Below are 21,440 nucleotides of genomic sequence, written 5' to 3'. Positions count from 1 at the left end.
GAAAGTCTTCACTGATTTTCAGAACTTCAAGAGGGATATTGCCTGAGGCCTTGTTAATTTTTGGCTGGGATATGACCTTTTCAATTTGTTGGTCAGGAGCGGCAGGAAAGGAGTTGCTGTGGAGTGAAGTCAAGGGCGCTAATTGTCAAGAACAAAATCATAGTTTCACGTAGTCTTCAAAAAGTTCCTCATGGGGGGGGGTGGGCTTGGTATTTAGCCTATAGGTGGTTTTACAGCACTGAAGAACCAGCACGTTATAACTGTTAGTGAGTTCAAGAGTCTTCTGCTCTTCCTCCTTTCAGGATCTGTTCAGTAGTTCATGGGTTTTCTGAATGATGTTTGTGTTTTTGTGCCTGTGGAAATGTTTCTGTTCCCTTGAGGAATGGTGGACTTTGGCAATCCAGCATCCTTGGGACTGTGGTCATGTCAGACTGGCAGACATTCTAGACTATTGGATATTACTCCTTTAATGCACCACATGTAATTTGTTTCTTAAACATGTTACATAGTGGCAATAATAAATTTTCCAGTGAACTAGATGAGTTTTAAAAGAGAATTGGTTATGAACCTAGTGCCACAGGAAACAGGATCAGGTGAGCCAGATGCTGAACCACTGAGTCTTCCAAACAATAGGATGGATTATCAGAGTTTTACTGTAATCAGTTCCTCTGTTCTCCCCCCACCCCCAACACACACACACCATTCCCTCCATCTATGATGTTACAAGTGAAATGTATTCCGCACCCTACACAGCAGCGAGAGAAACGTCGTTACTTAGTTTGATTCTTGGCTCCAACAAAGACCATTAAGCAAAGATACATTAGGTGAGTGTTTGCCAGCTGGCATGCTGTGCAATGATGCTGATCACAATCTATCCAAAACAGGACTGCTCTCGGCACACACACACACTGATGAGTGAGAGGACAAGTGCCCAGCATAACAGTTTTCCTACAGGGAAAGGCAGACAGAATCACTAGCTTAATCCTAAAAATCTATTAGTGTTGGTTAATTCATTATTTTTGCATTTGAAAGAAACAGGACTGAATATCTTGTTATCCATGGATTGGTTTTCAGGTGTAAGCACATGCAACCGTGGCAAGTCACAGTAAAAAGAACCACAAGAATTGTATCTGGTTAATGGACTTGGACCCAAAAGCCTATGCTACTTCTCCAGGACTCTGAACCCTCACTTCTGCTCGCCAATGACAAAGCTGAAAAAGGATGCAGAAATTAACAAAAATCAGGAGGTTGAAATAACTAAATATTAATTAAACAAAAGTGGACTGGAACTAGGTAATGGCTTTAGCCTCTCCAATTTAATGTGAGGGAAATTATGCTCTTGTTATACTGGATTTAAGACAATATGATAAAGCAGAGGCAGCAGAGGGTTTCGTAGAGGTTGTCTTGTCATTGCTAAAGTCTTCATGTGCCCTAGTTTGGAATCAATTGCTTTAGCCTGTTTCCATTGTAACATATTTGGTTAAAAGCTATCTAACTAGTACCCTGCCAGATCACACAGACAGAATCCTTGTTCTGATGTGGCACTTTCACTAGTCTTTAAAACAAAAGCATCTTTTCCCAGGTCTCAGATCTTTAGGGCAGGATTCCTGTGCTGCTAACATGCTAAAGTTACTGTTTTTCTTTTGAACACATCTTAAACCATAAACCATTGCCACACAACTGCCAGTGGCTTGGCTTTATTGAGAAATGAATTTCAGCATTATGTTCCAGTGCATCAATGCAAACCAATATTTAGAAAACATAACATGCTTCATGAAGACACTACTTTATCTAGCCACCCTGTTACTGACCTGGAAACACAGATAAGGAAATGGAGAGCAATGACCCATATATTTACAACACTTTGCCCTTCACCTGGAAATGTGCAACAGTTCAGTCAACCAAACAACTTCAAAACCAAATACAAAACAGCCCATCTCAAAGCAGCGATGTCTATCAACATGGCCATGACTGGGCTAGAGCACACAGCAACCAACAAGAAACACAAAGTTGAACGCGAGTTCAGCCATTTCCACTTTATCAGCAGGTGGGGTTTTGCATAGCACTCACTGAATAACCTCAGTGTTGAGTGAACAAGGAGAGCTTCTAATGTAGCTTGTTTGCATTATGTGTTGGTAGCCAAATGTTATTGACACACACATTCTCATCTGAACTTAAGACAAAGAAGAATAAAGGATCATCAAGCATTTTCTGGGTGGCTTCTGATATACAATGTGTTTCAATGGGAGATTTCATTCATGCAGAGATATGGTCAGGAAAAGTCCTGTTGAAAGACAACAATGACCACTGTGACAGCAACACACATTGCCAGATAGTAACTGAAGGAGAAGTGGAATCATCAGTATGTCAGGTCAAAAGTAACTAAACATTCAATCCAGTTCACAGCTGTTTGTGAAAGTGATGCACCAAGAAGGTGCTAAGATTGTCATGAGGCCAGCCAGAAAATGCAAATATATGGGTTAATGTCAGCTGATGAATGCAGTAGGGTGACTGCAATGCAGATATCAGATGCTCTATGCACTCAAGAACAACCCAAATGGTGTACGAACTTGGGATTTAGGATGCACAGCACAAGGCGATGCTCATAATGTAACCATTTTGCAGAAACTCTTCCAATAGTCTGAGTATCCCCTTCAGCCCCAGGGCAGGTATATGTCTTTAACTGAACTTAGCCTTTGAGAAGTCCATTTCAGGGTGTTGCTCCATGAACCTGCAGAGAAGCACAGGAAGATTAAATCTTACAAGGCTGATGCTACAAAACAGGAGTTTTTTTTTAAGGAGAACCATTCCAAAGAGCAGACATCTGCCCAGGGCAGTTAGAAGAGGCGACATCAAGCTTGGTCAAAAACACAATCAACCAAAATTCACATTTTATCCACTCTGCAGCCTTATGCAAAAACAAAGGATAATAGAATAAGATGGACCTAATGCTCTGTTGTTTACTTAAACCTGTCGGGAAATGTTACAAGAGGTCTCAGTATATTAATCCTCCTCCCAACCAGACCCAATGTTTCAGGAGTGTTTAGGAAACAGACTTTGCCCATTGTAAATGGGGTGTGCTATGGCAGTGTTCAAACTTGCTTTCGTTTCACATTTGCACTGGATATCAGTCAGGAACAGATCCAGAGCTGCTTTTTAACATCCCACACCTTAACTTAGATTAAGTAACTGTACACAGCAGAGCTCAAAGCTTGGGACATCCAATTAACGTGACAATCAGCTGAACTGTAAAGAGTAGTCAGATAGGAGTTTACTCAAAGTTCTGGGACAGGCAAAAGTAGTGAAAAAATGCTTCAAAATCTAGAGAAGGCTGGAAAAACTCAGCAGTTCTGCATGTGCTCATACTCTTCATTATAAAATTTGAGGATAATCCAGATGAACAGCATTAAATAAAATGGAATAAAGGAGAGCAGAAATGCTCACAGACAAGAGAAGAAATAGAGACCTACAAAATGAATGGAAAACCAGAGATGGCTACACATTCAAAACTGGTGGATATAATAGGTGAATGGTTTGTGAGAGAAGGCAAACCAATAAAAGAAACCCAAGTAGCCAGGAGCCACAAATTCTTCCCACATAAGGTAATTGATCAGTCTTGAATAGAGGATCTGAGCAGCCTCAGAAATTGAGCTTTGAACTCCAGAAATGGAATTACAGGCTGAAGACACACATGTTCAGGTCACAAGTTGGGGGTAGGTAGGGTGTTGGAATCAGGACATGGAGTTTGTTCTGTGGAAAGGAAGTCTGAACTTAGAAGATTCAGTGGGATGGAAAAGACAAGAGGCGTGTTTGTCTGTGCATGTGTTTTTGTGCTCCGATAAAAAGGCCCAGACCTGAAACACTAACTCTGCTTCTCTCTTCATGCACATTGCCTTTCTTGTTTCTCCAGTATTTTGTTTGTTTTTGCCTTTATATGACACGTGCCTTTTACAGTACCACATTAGGAAAATTTTTTGTTCCATTTCTGCGTCTGAGATGCTTGGTTATAGAGAGAGATTTCAGTACCCTGTTTGTGATTTCATTCTGCTGTTACAACACCTTTCTGTACTTCCACAATCAGACCAAAGGCAAGGTTACAGCTCATAGCTTTGTTAATCTTTGACCATCAAGGAGGCATAATGATCTGAAAGATAGCACATTGCAACACACCTATCGACCCGACTGGGAAACAATCCACTTCCACGGAAGACACATTATCTAACACATTCCCAATGCATGCGTTGTGAATCCGTGGGCACTCTTGTACAACAGATCCATATAATTCTGATCCCTTAAACACCTCAATCCTAAATAACTCAAAACCCTTATAAACCAGGAGATGAGCATTCTATACAGTTAACTTATGGTAAATGTACTGACAGCATTATCTGCACTCACTCATCAAATGGTCCTGAATGGTAATCTCTAATTCCCTATCTAAATTGCAAGATGACCTTCAAAAAAAAAAATTGCATTGCAGTTTCAGACAAGACAGACAAAATTATGGAAATCAGAAGAGACACAGTGAGGGCCCTGTTTTCCACATTTCTGCTCTCACTCCCTCTCCTCCCAGCCTGAAAAAGGTCCTTGCCTTCCATGTCATCAGCCTCCATATTTGTCTACAATTTCTCCCACTTTCAATGATTTCCAACACTAGATGCATCTTCCCCCTCCCTTACAATATTCCAAAGGGACTGTTCCCTTCACAAATCCCTGGTCCATTCTTCCATCACCACCAACTTCTCTTATCCTGGTATGGAGTCATGGGTGAAGCAACAACTCCCCTTTTACCTCTTCCCTATCATCATTGGATCCAAACAGTCCTTCCTGTGTAGAAGCAAGTCATTTGCATTTCTTCTAATTTAGTGTTTTGCATTCAAAGCTCCCATAATAATCTTCTCCACACTAGGAGAAACCAAATACAGATTTGATGACTGCTTTGCATTCAGTCCACAAAGGCAACCTTGGTTTCAGTCACCTGTCACTTCAATTCTTCCCCTCTCCCCGTCTGATCTCTCTTACATTGCTCCATCAATGCTCAGTGTAATTTCAAGAAATAGAACCTCACCTTCCAGCTAGTCACTTCAAAGCCCTAGGACTTTATACTGAGGTTAATAATTTCAGGCAACCACCCTTTATTACTCTCTCTCCCCCCACAGATATGGCAGGCCTCTTCAGTTTTAATCTGTTTCTCCATCTCTCCCGACCCTCCCCACTCATCCCTCCCTTGCAATTCTTACTAATGGATTTTAAATTGTTACCTTGACAACTTTGGCCTGACCCTACCACAAATGTTCACTCTCTCCATCCCTCTCTGCAGCTTAAAACTTGCTTGTTTTCTTGAGTCTCCAGTTCTGATGAATGATCCTTGACCCGACTCTATTCCTCTCCCCACTGATCCTGCCTCAGCTCTTGAATGCTTCCAATAATTTTGGTTTTTGTATCCAATTTCCAGCAAATGCAATTTTTATGCTTCAAACACTAGACAGAACACGTTTGATTTATTAAATACAAATCCCAGATGTCACATCCTAGATAAAAATAATTCCTTGAACACTTGCATTTTTGAGATTTTAGGCAACATATCTCCTTTGGGTCAGCTATCAACACCCCTCCCATTAGCAGATTTCACAATTCTACAAACAAGACCAGCTTTAATGGAATTAATTCACAATTAACAAAGGGAGCTCCAGAAATCACTTACTGCACAAACTGATTTTCCTGACAAGCAGAATGATCATTAAATAACAGACTGCAGCCCAGGTTCAGGAGTACATGGAGAGGATGGGCAAATTGGGCAGACACATGACAGGTGCCATTCACTTCAGAAATGTGAAGTGCTTCATTCTGGTAGGAAGATTGGGAAGAAGTATAATATAAAAAGGTACAATTTTAGAGGTGCAGGAATAGAAAAATCTTGGAATTCCTGTGCAAAACTCTTTAAAAGGTGACAAAATTGAGTTAGAAAACAAGTATGCAGGGTCACTGGATTTATAAATGGGTAAATCCCACAAAATCAAGGTACAAATTATAACTCACTGTTTAAAACCCAACTAGAGTATTTTGTCCAATGCTGCGCATGTTTTCAAAGGATGTCAAGGTATTAAGTAAGTAAATAAGCAGAAACTGTTTCCAGTGGCAGAAAGGTCAGCAAACAGAGGACACAGATTTAAGACAAGTTAAAGTAAGAAAACCTGAGGCAAGAAGAGATTTAAAAACAAAACAGTGAGTTAATATAATCTGGAAGATTTCTTCTGGAAAAGTAGTAAAAATAGATTTGATAGTAGTTTCCAAAAGGGAAGTGGGGGCAGGGTGTGGAAAAAAGTTGCAGAACTATGGTGGAAGATCTGAGCAGTGGAACTAATTGCCTTGTGAGGTTCAAACAGTATAACAGCCTTTCCTCAACTCATCTTTTGGCTCAGCTGGTTGTAACCCTTTCAGTTCTAATGTTAGTCTCCATTAAGAACTCCAATGGAAAAAGAAATATGCCTAAAGATCAGCACTTGTTAGCTTTGCCAGATCTTAAATTCTCTGTCACCAGCTAACACAAATAACATTTGACACCATCAATTTTGGATCTGCCTGAAAGGCCATTTACCCACCAAACTGGATGCTACCGCTACCACCACCCGCCCCCCCCCCACCAACTTTCAAGTTTCATTCATCCTGGATCTATTCCCCCTGACTATAGCAAGTTATAGCAACACACAAAACGCTGGAGAAACTCAGCAGGTCAGGCAGCATCTATAGAGGGTCTTGACCTGAAACATCAACTGCCCATCTCCCTCCATTGATGCTGCCTGACCTGCTGAATTCCTGCAGCAATCTGTGCGCTGCTCCAGATTCCAGCATCTGCAGTCTCGTATCTCCATACTGCAAGTTATAGATTGTTTATCTTGGACTATACAGTAGATCATTAACAAATATAACAGCTTACTTAAGCTGCAAAGGAAAGGAGTACTTACTTTTTTAACATGTCTTGTTTTTTCTGCTCCTCTGAAGTGGGTAGTCCCATAGCTTTCTGGCGCTGGTCATACATCATTTTCTCTACCATGCTCCGTGTCTCACCATCCAAGTCCGATAACTATGGGTACAGAATAGCAGTTAATTAGTAGGTCTCCATGTTACTATCAAATTATTCTTATCAAGAAGAGCAAGACTTGATGGGTTAATATTAGTGCCTTAAATGGAGTATCAAGGAAGCTCAAATACCAATGTTGATCAAGGATAAGAATGGTTGTGATCATCTTTTCACAAATTAGTCAACATGAAATAGGACAATGGTCCAGAAAATACACCATGTAATGAAATATTTTGTGCCATGCACAAAGGAAACTTTTCTAAAAACACAATTGCATATGCTGCTACCACATTTTTAGAAATTAGATATGGATCCTCCATGCACATAACATCCACGCCACTGGGAAAGTAAAAGTGACATCAACATCAAAGGCATGCAACAGTGGTTTTGACATCATTTGTGAAAATGCACAACAAAGGCATAGCCTCACAAGGGCATGACTTCACAAATAAAAGCAAATCTAAGCCTGAGGACTGATGTTTGCTTTGGCATGATTCAAAGCACTCGACTCTCCTCGCTGCGGAACCTGAAGTGTCCACCTTCTTTTAAGTAGTTTCTTCTTAAAGCTTTCTCCTTAAGTAATCACACCCATTCCTATCACCATCTTCGTCTGCCACTGATATTTCAGGCACCTCCTCCCAAGGGTGGGAAGAGGTCCCACCCTCCCAGGGTGACCCTGGCCACCGCCAATTGCATTTGCATGAACATTTCCTAATTCTCAGCAATCCTCTTCACCCCACCCACCCAGACTCTCCCAGGTATTTTCCTATCTTCCTCACTCCCAGCAATATCACTGCTGGGAGCATTGCACAAAATTGGCATAACCCACCACTGCCCTTCACAAAGCTCTACTTCAACACACATAACAATTTCTAGGCCAATGTGTTTTAAGTGTTAGAAAATGCAGCTCACTGCTCGTCCGATTCATTAAGCTGAAATGATTCACTAGTTTTTTTCTGAAGGAAATAAAATAGGTCATGTTTTAAAGATGGTGGAATAGTCACAGAGTAATATAGCATGGAAACAGGCCCTTCAGCCCAACTTGTCCATGCCAACCATGGTGCCCACCAAGCTAGTCCCATTTGCCTGTGTGGGAGTAAAATGCACAGGAGGCATAAGCTGGAAGATGAGAAGGTGTGGGAGGAGGAAACAAACCTAGAGTAGTTGGTAGTTTCACTGCTGGGAAAAGCCATGAATAGGGATAAGGGCAAAGATTTTAAATTTGATGCATGGCAGACTTATTAGTAAGGAGAAGATTTAATACAGGACAGAGTACGAGCTGCAGAGTTTTGGATGTCAGAGCTTTGAGACTGGCACAAGACCAAAAACAGAGTAAAAATGAAAAACCAGGTGACCCATAGCTTTAATTACTTGCTAGGACAAAGAACAGGTGAAGGTATTGATACACTTTGGATATAAACCATGTAACAGCTTTGTTTTTCTTGAATGCTCAACCAGAGAAATTTCTAGCTCATGCATGCCACCCGTTAATGATGACAACTAAATTAAAAGAACATTTAACCTGGAATAATAGAGGATTAATAGGAGATGATGAGCTAAAAACCTGAGCCAAGAGATGGGTTTTAAGAGTGATCTCAAAAGGAGAAGGTAGATATGCTGAGTTTACGAAAGGAATTCTGATGAGGTCTAGGTAACTGGCAGAACTTTATCAATAATGAGGTTGAAAGGAAAATTGGAGGAAAATTTTTATTTTAAAAAAAAAGGAACCGAATTCAAGGGAATGAGGCAAGGCCATGAAGGGATTTAAAACACAAAGATAAAACAGGGATTATCTTTTGAGAGAACTGCCCTTTGAGGCCACATGGAACACAAAGTACATTACACTGTAGGGAGACTGAAAATAAGGAATAGGAGGGGGAACAATGGTGAGCAGAGTACAAGGTGCTTGTGAAAGGGTGAAGATGACTGGCTACTTGGACAGATTGGAGTGGAATTAAATAAGAGGTGGCCCACATAAGAATGGCGACAATGGCCTCAGAGCCAAAGCTACTGTACCTGATGTAAACAGAATCATTTATAATGTTTATAGACTCTTATAATCTCCATAGGTCTCAAAAGAAAACTTGTGCAGTTGTTCACTGCTGCAAATGTGCTGCAAGGGTTTCAACTTTGATATGTTCCATCTTTCTGGCTGAGAGAGAAACACTGTACCCGTGTCTCTGAAGTACAGCAAGCAATTCATTAAGATTAAGATTAACTACTCACACTAATTCAGTGCAGCAGATTATAAAGACTATAAATAAGATCATAAAGTCCACAAACAAAAGGTAAAACTGTGGCCTGGGCTCTCTGTGTATTACAGAAGGCTCAAATTATAACATGGTCATTTAAAGTCACTGTGTTGATCAGGAAGCATTCTCTCTTTCTCACCACAGGAGAGGACTGAGGCAGATAAAAACACTCACCTTCGAATTCTCAGGGTTAATTTTTTTGGTATTAATCTCAGGATCCGTTGTCACTATTTTGTTCCACCATTCCATTTTATTAATCTGAAAATAGAAAACAAAAAATATTCACAGCACACAAAAGATGCAATTACATATGAACTGGAATTCGGCACTAAATCAACTCGACCAGTAACACTCATTTAAACTCCTCGCATCTCCTCCATTCCCACCACCAGTGTAAACATCACTCAGAGAACATGGATCTCAGTGTAATCATCACACACAAAGTGGGGACAGGACAGTAACCCTCACTTGCAGAGCAAGAAGCTTAGGCCAACCTTTATTTACAGAGGGAAGATCCTCTAAGAACAGTGCACACTCTACCTGTAAACACTATGCCCACAAGGCTAAAAAGCAACTTAAGAACTGGTACATGAGCAAACATCCTGGGGCAACACACAAATGTAAGCCCAGTATCTAACAAAACAAAACAAGAGGGGGAGAGGGAATTGCAGACCAGTTACCCTGTGGGGAATATTGTGGAATATTACAAAAGATGTGGTAATAGGACACTTATTAAGTTAAAACGGCATTAGACAAAGTCAACATGGATTTATGATAGGGTAATTGGATTTGTCAAACCCACTGGAGTTTTTCTGAAGATGCAACAAGGAAGAATAAATAAAAAAGAACCCGTATATGTGGTGTATTGGATTTTTTTAGAAGGACTTTAAAGTCCCACATAAGAGGTTGACGGGAAGCAAAGAAATAAATGGGATTTTTTTGGGATGGCAGAAAATGACTGGTGGGGTACTGCAGGGATCAGTGTTAAGGCTCAACTATTTAAAATATTTTGGATGAGGGAACCAAATGTAATATTTCTAGGTTTGTTGATGACAAAAACTGAGTGGATTGTGATTGTTTAGGAGTTTGCAAAGAGGCTTATTGGTGATTTAAACAAGTTGAATTAGTGAGGAAATATACACAGATGTAGTACAACATGGAGAAGTGTGGATAAAATTATCCATTTTGACAGGAAAAACAGAAAAGCACACTATTATTTAAATAGTGATAGATTGGGAAATGTTGACTCTGGGAGTCCTTGTACACCAGTCACTGGAAGCAAACATGCGGGTGCAGTGAGCAATTAAGGCAAATAGTACAATGGCCTTCGTTGCAAGAGGTTCTGAGTACAGGGACAAGGATGTTTTACTAGAACCACACAAGGCCTTGGTGAGACTACACCTAGAGTATCGTGTGCAATATCCAAATAAAGGATATATTTTCTACAGAGTGAGTACACCAAATGTTCATCATGGAATGGCAGTACTGTCACATGAGGAGAGACTGTGTCGACAACAGTTGTATTCACTAGAGTTTTGATGACTGAGATGAGAAAAAAAAACTTCACTCTGTGAGTGGTGAAGTACAGAATTCTCTACTATAAAAGGCAAAAGGCAGTGGAGGTCAAATCTCCAAATACATTTAAGAAAGAGAGATTTCTAGTCACAAGAGGCATCAAAGGGTACAGGGAGAGAGCAGAAATGTGGTACTGAGAAAGAGGATCAGCCATAATCATAATCAATGGCAGAGAAGGCTTGAAAAGCCACACAGCATATTGCTGCTCCTATTTTCTGTTTCTACATCCTCAAAAGACATAAGGATACAGATGAAGTTTCATTTTACCCACCATCATTGCCAGCTCACCTTCTCCAGATGTACATTTACACTCTTTCCATCTTCCAGCAGCCATGAGCTTTCCTCCACTTTCACGTCATTGAACATCTCACCATCAATTACGGGTGGGTGGCCTTTCAGACCCAGTTTCAAGTGACGCCTTTGGATCTCCACAACCAGATCCCGACTCTTCAATCTGAAGTTGACTTGGAATGGTACCAGAAGCTAGGAACACACCCCAAGAAATTAAGAATGATAGAAAGGGCATTCAGTCATAACTTCATCCAGTGTTGCCCAAACCTACACTGCAGCCAAGATTCATTTATTTCCATTCCAAATTCTGCAGGGGAGTAACAGTATATGGTGCATTGTGAAATATTCTGCAGCACAAAACAATAGATAAAGATAAATTTGGAAATATTACCATCAGTTTATAATCATACCCTGGCATCAATATCTATCTCCATATCCTCACTCTGAAGATCACCTCCTCATATCCCTGTTGCAAAACTTCCTGTCTTAGCAACACCTATGCACGTTAAGATAAACGACTGACACTTACATCCACCTCAGACAGGGTCTGGGTCCACCGGTAGTTGGGCAGATCAGCACCATTTCCAGCGTTAGGCTTCAGTTTCCCTTTATCCTTTTCATCCTCTTCACCTTCAGATTCGGACTCTGCCTATGGAATTGTTTGGGTCAAGAGGGCATATTTTACATTGCAGTATTTAACTGTACTTCTCAGTGTACATGGAACATTCCACAATTGTGCACATGGCTTCCAAGACAAAACAAATGAGCAATAGAATCTTAGTTGCGGTGTCCATGCTCACAGACTAACTGGGGCAGTCACATACGGGGGTTAGGCACCAGCCAGGCTGAACCAATTATCGGATTCCACAGTGAGAGTTAAACATTTAACCAGATGAATCAAAGGGACTAAAGTTTTAAAAATTGAACTTGAAGATGGAACATAATTAGAAGCATGGTGAAGCCTGACACTCACTTCAAGGGAGTCTCAGTCAGTGTTCTGTACTCAGGATGCTCAACTTCAGCATTTTCCTCACTGTATTGTCTGCGATAAATGCCACAGGACAGGCGTTTAAGCAGATTTCCACATAGACTCTGCTCTGGCATATTTTAGAAAAACTGACAAAATTCAAACAGGCTATTCACACCAACCAGCCCATGCTCCTGCTCACTCTCCGCACTGTCACATAGTTAGAATTACTTTTACCCACATTGTTCCCAGCACGTTTCAATTTTTTTTCTTTCATCCATCCAATCTAGAATGATTATTAAATCATACAACCTTTTCAATAACTTCTATTGTAAAGTACATAAGCTCTGATCCAGCCCAGACAGTCACCTGAGCTCACACAAAGAAATAACAGTTGTGTGAGCCACAAAGAGTTTTAATAAATGAGTGGAGGCAAATTATAAAAATCCTATCATCTAAAGAAGATAAAAATTATGGGGTTTTAAATGATACACTGACTTAATAAACCTCTCTCTGTCCCACAGATTCAACTTCCCCATTACCTGTTTAGAATCCTGGTCTTCCGAGGGTTTTTCACCATTGGCCATAATTCCATCCCCAACACTTTCTTGTTCTTTTTTCTAGATGAACAATGCAAAGTCAGTTTTCTCTACGAAGCACACTTGACAAGCCATTAACTGCAACCTTAGTACCTGAGTCAGCAACTGATTCAAAAACATGGGTAGAGGTTACAAATGGATCCAAAACAGCCCTCAACAAATAGGACATGATGGCGTAAAATCTGACATTGCTTCACTCATTGTTTGGGTGAAAAATTAAGGAACCAAATTTGAAGTCACAAATTCACCTGCTGGTGAGATTGGAAGTTGTTAAGGTGCAGGGTGCCTTGACAGGTGGCCAGGATGTGCCCATCCCAGTCCCAGCATCAGCTGTAAGAATCCAATTCACTCATCTACTAATGCCAGGACATGTTCCACGGAGCTCCACCCAGATATTCCTGAGCTTATGCCACCTCAATCATGGTTCTTAAAAGAACAGCAGGAATAGCTCACAAGGTGCACCTAAGATTTTTTAACATTTACACTTCCACAGGGGTGCAGGCAAGAACTACAGGTATTGGAGTAGGCACCAACACTCCAAAGAAAACACCTAACCCTCTTCTCTCCTGATGCACATTCTCAGAGCAACCACCCAACCTTCACCATACCTAACATAATACCGGCACAGCACCCCCCTCTACCAGCAGCCCACTCACCATTCCTTAAGTCAAAAAAGTGAGGGAGACAAAAAGCAAGGAACTACAGATACCCATCATAGGGAAACTGTTAGAAGCTATTATTAAAGATGTTTTAGTATGGCACTGAGGAAAAGCAAAGTTAACATGGCTTTGTAAAAGGGAAATCATACTTCACCAATATATTGAGTTCTTTGAAGAAGTAAAATTTACTGTGGATAAAGGTGAACTGGGGGATGTACAATACTTAGATTTCCAGAAGGCACTTGATAAGGTGCTGCATCACAGGTTATTGGGAAAATAATGCCTCATGGCAGGGAAAGAAACATTTTTGCATTGAGAAATGATTCGCTGGTTATCAGGAAATAAGAGAGTAGGCATAAATAGGTCTTTTGCTGGTTGGCAAAATGTAACAGGTGATGTGCACCACAGTGATTGGTGCGCTACAGAAATTGGTGCTGGAGCTTCTACTTTACAACATATAACTAACTTGGATGAAAGCATGGAAGGTATGGTGCTGATGACAATAACAAAGATAGGAAAGTAAGTGGTAAAGAGGACTGAAGAAGAATACAAAGAAATATAGATAAGAACATAAGCGATAGGAGCAGAAGTTGGCCACCTGGCCCTTCCTGCTCCCCTATTCATCAAGATCAGAGCTGACCAGCACCATTTTCCAGCACTATCCCTGTATAATTTCATTCCCTTAATTCCCAGAAAACTGTTAATTTTTTTGAATGTATACCACAACAGGCCTTCCAGTCATTCAGGATAGAGAGTTCCAAAGATTCATCACTCAGTGAAAAACAGCCTACTGCTTATTCTCAAACTGTGGCCCCTGGTCCTAGATTCTCAAACTGTGGCCCCTGGTCAGGGGAAACATCCTCCCTCCATCTAGCCTCAAGAGTTATAGAGAAATACAGCCCAGAAACAAGGCCTTCAGCCGACGGAGTCCACACTGACCATCATCCACACATCACCTTATTCCTACATTAATCCCTTCTTCCCCCCCCCCCCCAATTCTCCCTACTTTCTCCCTCCTGCTTATCAACTCCCCCGAGTTTCTACCACTCACCAACGCACTAGGGGCAATTTATAGTGGCCAATAAACCCATCAACCTGGATGTCTTTGGGATGTGGGAGAAAACCAGAGCACCCAAAGGAAATCCAAGCAGTCACAGGGAAGAACATGCAAACTCCACATAGACAGCACCCAAGGTCAGGATCAAACCCAGGTAGCTGCAACACTGTGCCACCGCTAGCTGTGCCATTGAGCCTGTCAAGCCCTTTAAGAATTTTGTAAGACGGAGACACAAGACTTGGAATCTAGAGCAAAATAAAAAAAAAACTGCTGGGGGAGCTCAGTGGGTTAAGCAGCATCTGTGAGGAAGAGAAATTGTCGATGTTTCAGTTTGAGAGCGTGCAAAAAAGAATTCTAAAGTTTAAAAAAAAAGTCCAATTCTCTCAACATACGGCAAATCTGCTTTCTACAGAATCGGTTTGGTAAATCTTTGCTGTGATCCCTCTATGGCATGTATTTTTTGTTAGGTAAGGAGACCAAAACTGTACGCAGTACTCCAGGTGTGGTTTCACTTTGGCATAATACAATCACAATAAGAATTCCTTGCTCCTGTGATCAAACCCTCTTCTAATAAAGGCTACTATATCATTCTCCTAATCGCTTGCTGTACATGCATGTTGGCCTTCAATGACTTGTGTACAAGCACACACAGGTCTCTTTGAACATCAACATAACTCAAATTTGCAACATTTAACAATAGTCTACTTTTCTGTTATGGGCACCAAACTGGATGACCTTACAATTTTCTGCAATATATTCCATTTCCCATGTTCTTGCCCACTCACTTAGCTTGTCCTTATTCCCTTGAGACGCCTTTACATCCTCCTCCATCTCACAATCCCACCTAGTTCAGTATCGTCGGCAACCTTGGAAATACGACATTTTGTCCACTCTGCCAGATCTTTGACATAGATGGGGCCCAAGCACTGATTCCTGCAGTACCCCACTAATTACAGCCTACCAACCTGAGAAGGGTCTGTTCATTCCCAGTCTTTGCTCTCTGTCCAATAACTAATTCTCAATCCATGTCTGTATATTATCCTCAGTTCCATGTGCTCTAGCCTATTAACCAACTTCCTATTTCAGAACTTATCTAAAGCCTTCCTGAAATCCAAATAGGCCACATCCATTGTTCCATCTTTTTATTCTACTAGTCACATCCTCAAAGAACTCCACCAGATTAGTCAAACAGGATTTTTCCTTCATAAGTCCATGTTGACTCTGCTCAATCCTATTATTCTATTCAAGGTAATAATCACATCCTTTATTATATATTTAATCAATTTCCCTACTGTGGACATTAAGCTAACAAATCATAGCTCTTCTCTCCCTACCTTTTCTTAAATAGTGAGGTCACATTTGCTATCTCTGATCTACAGGAACAATTCTGGAATGTATAGAATCCTAAACATTGAGAACAACCGCTGTTTCTAAAGCCACCTCTTTTGAAACTCAGGGATGCAGATCATCAGGTCCTTGAGATCTATCAGCTTTCAAGTTCACCAACTTCTGTGGTACGATATTTTAACTAATAGTTGTTTCCCTCAGTTTCTCATTCCTACAAGTTTCTTGATTCACGAATATGCCTAACAGGTTAGATAGGTTAACCGAGAGGGCAAAGATCTGGCAAATGGGTCTAGTGTAGGACAATGTTTCCTGACAATTTTGACAGGAAAAATAAAAGAGTACATTATCTAAGTGGTGAGATAACGCATACCTCTGACTGCAGTGTGACCTGGGTATCCCAGTGCATGATTTGCAAAAGACTAGTCTGCAGATACAGCAAGTATTAGGAAAGACGATATGTTATTATTTATTGCTAAGGGCATTGAAAACAAAAGTCTAGAGGTAATGCTTCATTAGGTAGGGCGTTGGTGAGACCATAATCAGGAATACTGTGCGGTGTATTTGTCTCCTTATTTAAGGAAGGATGTCAATGTACTGGAAGCAGTTCAGAAAAGGTTTACTGGACTAACACCTGGAATGAGCAGGTTGTCTAATGAGGGAAGATTGGATAGGCTAAGCTTGCATCTGCTGGAGGTAAAATTCTGAGGGTTCTTGACAGGTAAACATGTAAAATTCTGAGGGTTCTTGACAGGTTGGATATAGAGGCAGTGTTTTCTCCTGTGGAAGTACCTCAGTGTCGATCCCAGGAAAGTTGAATAAGTAACCATTATCTCAACTCTAATTCCTTATTCTTAACCATTCCCAAGAGAATTCCAATTTCATGGCTCAATTTTCAAGCAGTAATTGGCCTGTGTGATACACTCACCTGGTCAATCTCCCTCTGCAGTTTACTTGCCTCCTCATCCGTTAGCTCTTTGATTTTTGGCTGCTTTGGTTCAGACACTGATTTCTCCTTTGCCTCTGTAATCAGTGCTCGCTCCACTTTCTCCTTTTTCTCAGCTTCCCGTTTCACCTCTTTCTCCATCTGAGCCTGGACCGCTAACTTTTGGTGGCGCTTGAATGTCTCTGTGACCAACTGTGGAAAATACGTGGTCAGTTAAGAAACATTACACCAATAGACCATGGGGAGACATCAGGCAGACCCACTAGCAGATGGGGCCTTTGGGGGAGATTTCAGCAGTCCCCCTAGTTTGTACAGAGGGGTGGAACCCCTACAGCAAGTAAAACAGCAATGAAAGAAATGGAGGCACAGTATGTCCTCCCATTGACTGTAGAAGGACTTCTATACTCACTTTTTCAGCTGCTCCTTGCTCTCCACCAGTGAAAAAGTCAGTTTTACGCCTCAGGAAACTGAAGAATGTATCTACAAGCTGGAAGAATAAAAGCATAGCCCTTTTTACTCATTCTTCTGGTCAAGAGGTTACTCAGGACCTGCCAGGTAAATTCCCTCACATAAAAATATCTACAGTAAGAATGAATTACAACAACCAAAATCAAAAGTACACTCAATATAAGAATTAACAAAGATTAAAATGTTTGATGTTGAGTATATGTGCAGTAAAGCACAGCTTCCTATGTATTCTGGCCAGCAAGGAGCATTGTGTAGTGCCAGATATCACAGTTTCTGCTTAACCCTCATGCTGCTAATGAACCGGATGTAACAACATCAAACATTTCCTTCTGCCCATGTGATATCCACACCAACATCACCAGCAGTTACACCACAACTCAACAAGGATTCAGCTGCTGGAAACACAGATAATGCACAGCAGCTCAGAGTCAGGCAGACTTAATGACCAAAATACTGAAGACATGCCAGAGAATTCATCAGTGAAGTGAGTGATTCTCTCCACATGCCAGAGAATTCATCAGTGAAGTGAGTGAGAAGGTCACAGGTTCAAAGTCTCATTCCTGAGACATGTCATAATCTACATTCTTGCTGCCAGAGCAGTACTGAAGGTATACTGGCCAAAGCAGGTGAGATGTTAAAATGAAGGGCTTTCTACCCTCTTAGGAGATATAAAAGTCCCCACTACGTTTTCAAATGAGAGCCAAGAAGTTGTCCAGTGTCCTAGCCAATATTTATCCCACAATTAAGAATTATAGAACTAATCATTCAATTATCATGTTGCTAATAGTGGGATTTTATTGTACACACAATGGCTGTTGCATTTACAATATTATAAAAGAATGACTGTAAAGAACATTGGGATAGCTTGATGTCATAATAGGCACCAAATATATCAGAGTGAAAAACACAATGATCCTTCTAAGGGTCCTGAACTGAAACGCTGACAACCTGCTTTTCTCCACGGATGCTGCCTGGCCCGCCGTGTTGCTCCAGCATCATTGTGTTTTTCATCTAGATTCCAGCATCTGCAGTCCTTTGTTTCTTCCAAAAGTTTGTATTTTCTAGGGCCCAATCACTGCATACTTCTGTCGGTTGACAGACACACTCAGTGCAGTTTAGAGAGACTATTTAAAGGCATATTATGTCAAACCATTACCACATGCAGATAATTGTTGTTCTAAGATGTTGAATGTTGGCATAACAAGAATTGTAAAGAAATCTACAACGTGAGTGGAAGGCAATTCACACAGGCTGAATAGAAAATGGATTCAAAGGGTATCAGCTGACATGGAAGGTCAGGGGCAGGGTATCTATCCACAAGCTGAGAGGATTTACCTCCCGACAGGGGGACAGACACTAATGGATATTTCTGCACTCTGGGGGAAGGGTCCATCCACATGTTGGGAAGGAGTAAAGGAGCTTTCCACGAGACAGGGAAAGGAGATCAGTCTATACATGCAGGGCTATCAAGATAAGACCACTCTACATGGGGTGGGCAGGGAGCTGGATCGTGTGCTTGATGGGACAGAATGAAATTTGTGGATGGGAACTACTGAAAACCAAAGCAAACATGGTCGCTGGCTACTCGGGTGGGGGAATCTACTCCAGGTAGCTGTGACACTTTACTCTGTACTGTACTGTTATTGTTTTTACCTGTACTACATTAATGGACTCTGTACTAAGTCAATGTAACTGCACTGTGTAATGAATTGACCTGTGCGATTGGTATGCAAGACAAGTTTTTCACTGTACCTCGGTACAAGTGACAATAATAAACCAATACTAATGAGACCCACATAGAAGAGATGGATGAGAACACATTGGCGGGAGTGAATGAAATGCAGGGGATGGGATGGGATCCATCCAGAGACGGGTGGAGATATGACCCAGTCACACACACTGGGGATCAGGTAGGGAAGGGATCCATCAGCAAGTTGTCTGTCGATGGGGAGGGGGGGGATCTATCCACGTGCTGCCATGAATGGAGGAAATATTCAGTGGGTTAGGCAGCTTCGGTGGAGAGAGAGAGAGAGAGACAGGGTTAGTGTTTCAGATGGAAGCCTCGGATTCCTGTGCCCGCTGCGGTGTGGGGGGAGTACCTGCAGAGTGAGACCCATGCGTCCCAGGGCTGTGATCTGACTACACACCGAGCTGGGAGGGAGGGACTCCATCCGCCCAGCGTCGCTCCCTTCATACCTGGTGTACACCATCCTCGTGTTGCTGGGCCATGGCGAGTAGAATTCCGTCAAAACGATCCTCACCGGCTGAGTCCCCCATGGTGTCTCGGTGGAGATTCAGGTCCTTCGAGTTTAGATTTCAGCCGTAGGCCCGAGTCGCTCACCCGGAAGTGTTACCACGACTGATGGACAGCCTCATCAACCAATCACCAGACCATCTGGGCGCGGACGTCAGACGTTAAACCAATAGAGTGTGACTCGCTGCGATGTTGTAGGCGCGGTCACCATAGAAACTGGAACATTCGGGAAGGGGGTCCTAGCAGCCCGGGTGGGGAACCTTCTCCACACTCGGGCCTGGGGTTTAATCTGGCCTGAACATGTCTGGAGCTCGGAAGGAGGCATAGGCCAGCGGTACTGTTTTCGAATGAAACTACCCAAAGAGAATGAAAACAGATTTACTGCATTGATACCAAAACCCGGGTTATAACCATCAGGGAAGATTGAACAGGCAGGGACTGTAATCACTGGAACTAAAGGTGACCTGTGAAGGTCTGATAGGTTTGCTGAGGTGAATTTAGAGCTGATGTTTTTGAAATTCAATTGTAGGTAGATTAAGAACGTGGGCAGCGTGAGGAGGAGCTATTGAATTAAAATAGAAATAAAAATGCTGGAAAAACTCAGCAGGTCAGTCAGCATTTGTGGAAAGAGAAACAGTCAGCGTTTCAGATCTGTGATCCTTCGCCAGTCAGAACTGGGAAAGAAAGAGATGCAGGGTAGTTTTCAACACGAGGGAAGAGAGGGATGTGTAGAACAAAGGAAGTGTCTGTGATAGGATGAGATGACATAGCTCAACGGGAACAGTTAACTGTGCATTAACCTTCGAGGTCTGTGTAATGAATTGTTCAACAGTAAGGTGTTGGTAACCTGCTTAGTTTTTCCAGCATTTTCCATTTTCTGTTTTTTTTATCCTGCATGCATAAATCTAGCCTGCCAGACAAGTCCCACTACCTTGCTATAAATGGATCTACCCTTTCACATATTACAGAGGGTAAAGGAGTGGGCTGTTGGGGATGGGAACAATCCACATAATGGGGGTAAGATTATGTGCTTGATGGAATGGGAGTAGTCAAGGTTTACATAGGCTTGGAATTTGTGACTTTGTGGAATGTTTGAAGGCTCATGTAGAGCATTAACACTAACTTGGGTCAACTATTCCAACTAGTTTATTACTGGGCTGTAAATCCTTTGCACTACTGTGAAATTCTGTGTAAGATAGGAGTCATACTTCCCTTGGTCTTTCCTTTCTTCTGTAATCTGCTGACTTTTCAAATCACTATTCTTGATGCTCTACTCATTTTAAGTGTGGTGGTGTCCTACAGTTAGTCCAAGTATTGTAATCTGAATAGTTTTGATATAAACCTATCCATGCTAATGAGATAAAAGCTTTGAAGGAATTATTCAGCAGGAATGTATCAGAATGGACAGAAGAAAGCTGACAGTCTTGGAGAGTCACGTAAAGAAAGATGTTTCAATGTTTTCTTGCACTTCCCTCTATCCCTGTGTGTCATACAAATGGAATAGATCTGAAAGATCCCATGGCATAATTTGAAGAAGAGGAAGAGGGTTCATCCTGATGTCCTGCCCAAAATCAATATCACTAAAACAGATTTGAAGAACACCTTCCTTCAGTCTGCAAGGAAGATCCTAAGCTTCCAGTGGCATTCCTCTTTAACTTTCTGCCCTGTTCCCATTCTAACCTCTCTGTTTTCAACTTTCTGCACTGTTCCAATGATACCCAACATAAACTAAAGGAACATCTCATCTTCTGTTTGGGCATGTTGCAGCCCTTGGAATTCAATATTAAATTTAACAATTCCTTTTATTTTATTTCTTCTCTACAAATCTGTCAATACCTCTTTGTTTCAATTTGTTTCTCATTTTTCTCTGCTGTCTCCAACTGCTGGTTTTGAAAGTGATAACTTTGGTCTGCACTGTATCATAGACGTCTCTTCTGTTCTCTCCAT

The 21,440-nt window shown here is 41.5% G+C and overlaps 1 protein-coding gene across 1 annotated transcript; it reads right to left on the bottom strand.

The window, feature by feature from the left end:
- Nucleotides 1-1,669: 1,669 nt before the first annotated feature.
- Nucleotides 1,670-19,627, bottom strand: nudc (nudC nuclear distribution protein). The gene is made up of 9 exons (XM_052036644.1): nt 19,436-19,627; nt 17,181-17,258; nt 16,754-16,963; nt 12,709-12,786; nt 11,729-11,848; nt 11,197-11,391; nt 9,508-9,591; nt 6,966-7,084; nt 1,670-2,731 (listed from the first exon to the last, which is right to left on the bottom strand). Exons 1-9 carry the CDS (start codon nt 19,514-19,516, stop codon nt 2,680-2,682), a joined length of 1,017 nt encoding a protein of 338 aa, XP_051892604.1. The 5' UTR covers nt 19,517-19,627; the 3' UTR covers nt 1,670-2,679.
- Nucleotides 19,628-21,440: the final 1,813 nt, after the last annotated feature.

Source organism: Pristis pectinata, chromosome 22 (genome assembly GCF_009764475.1).
Source record: "Pristis pectinata isolate sPriPec2 chromosome 22, sPriPec2.1.pri, whole genome shotgun sequence".
In the NCBI taxonomy this organism is placed as follows: domain Eukaryota; kingdom Metazoa; phylum Chordata; class Chondrichthyes; order Rhinopristiformes; family Pristidae; genus Pristis; species Pristis pectinata.
This window is presented reverse-complemented; position numbering and strand designations above follow the sequence as displayed.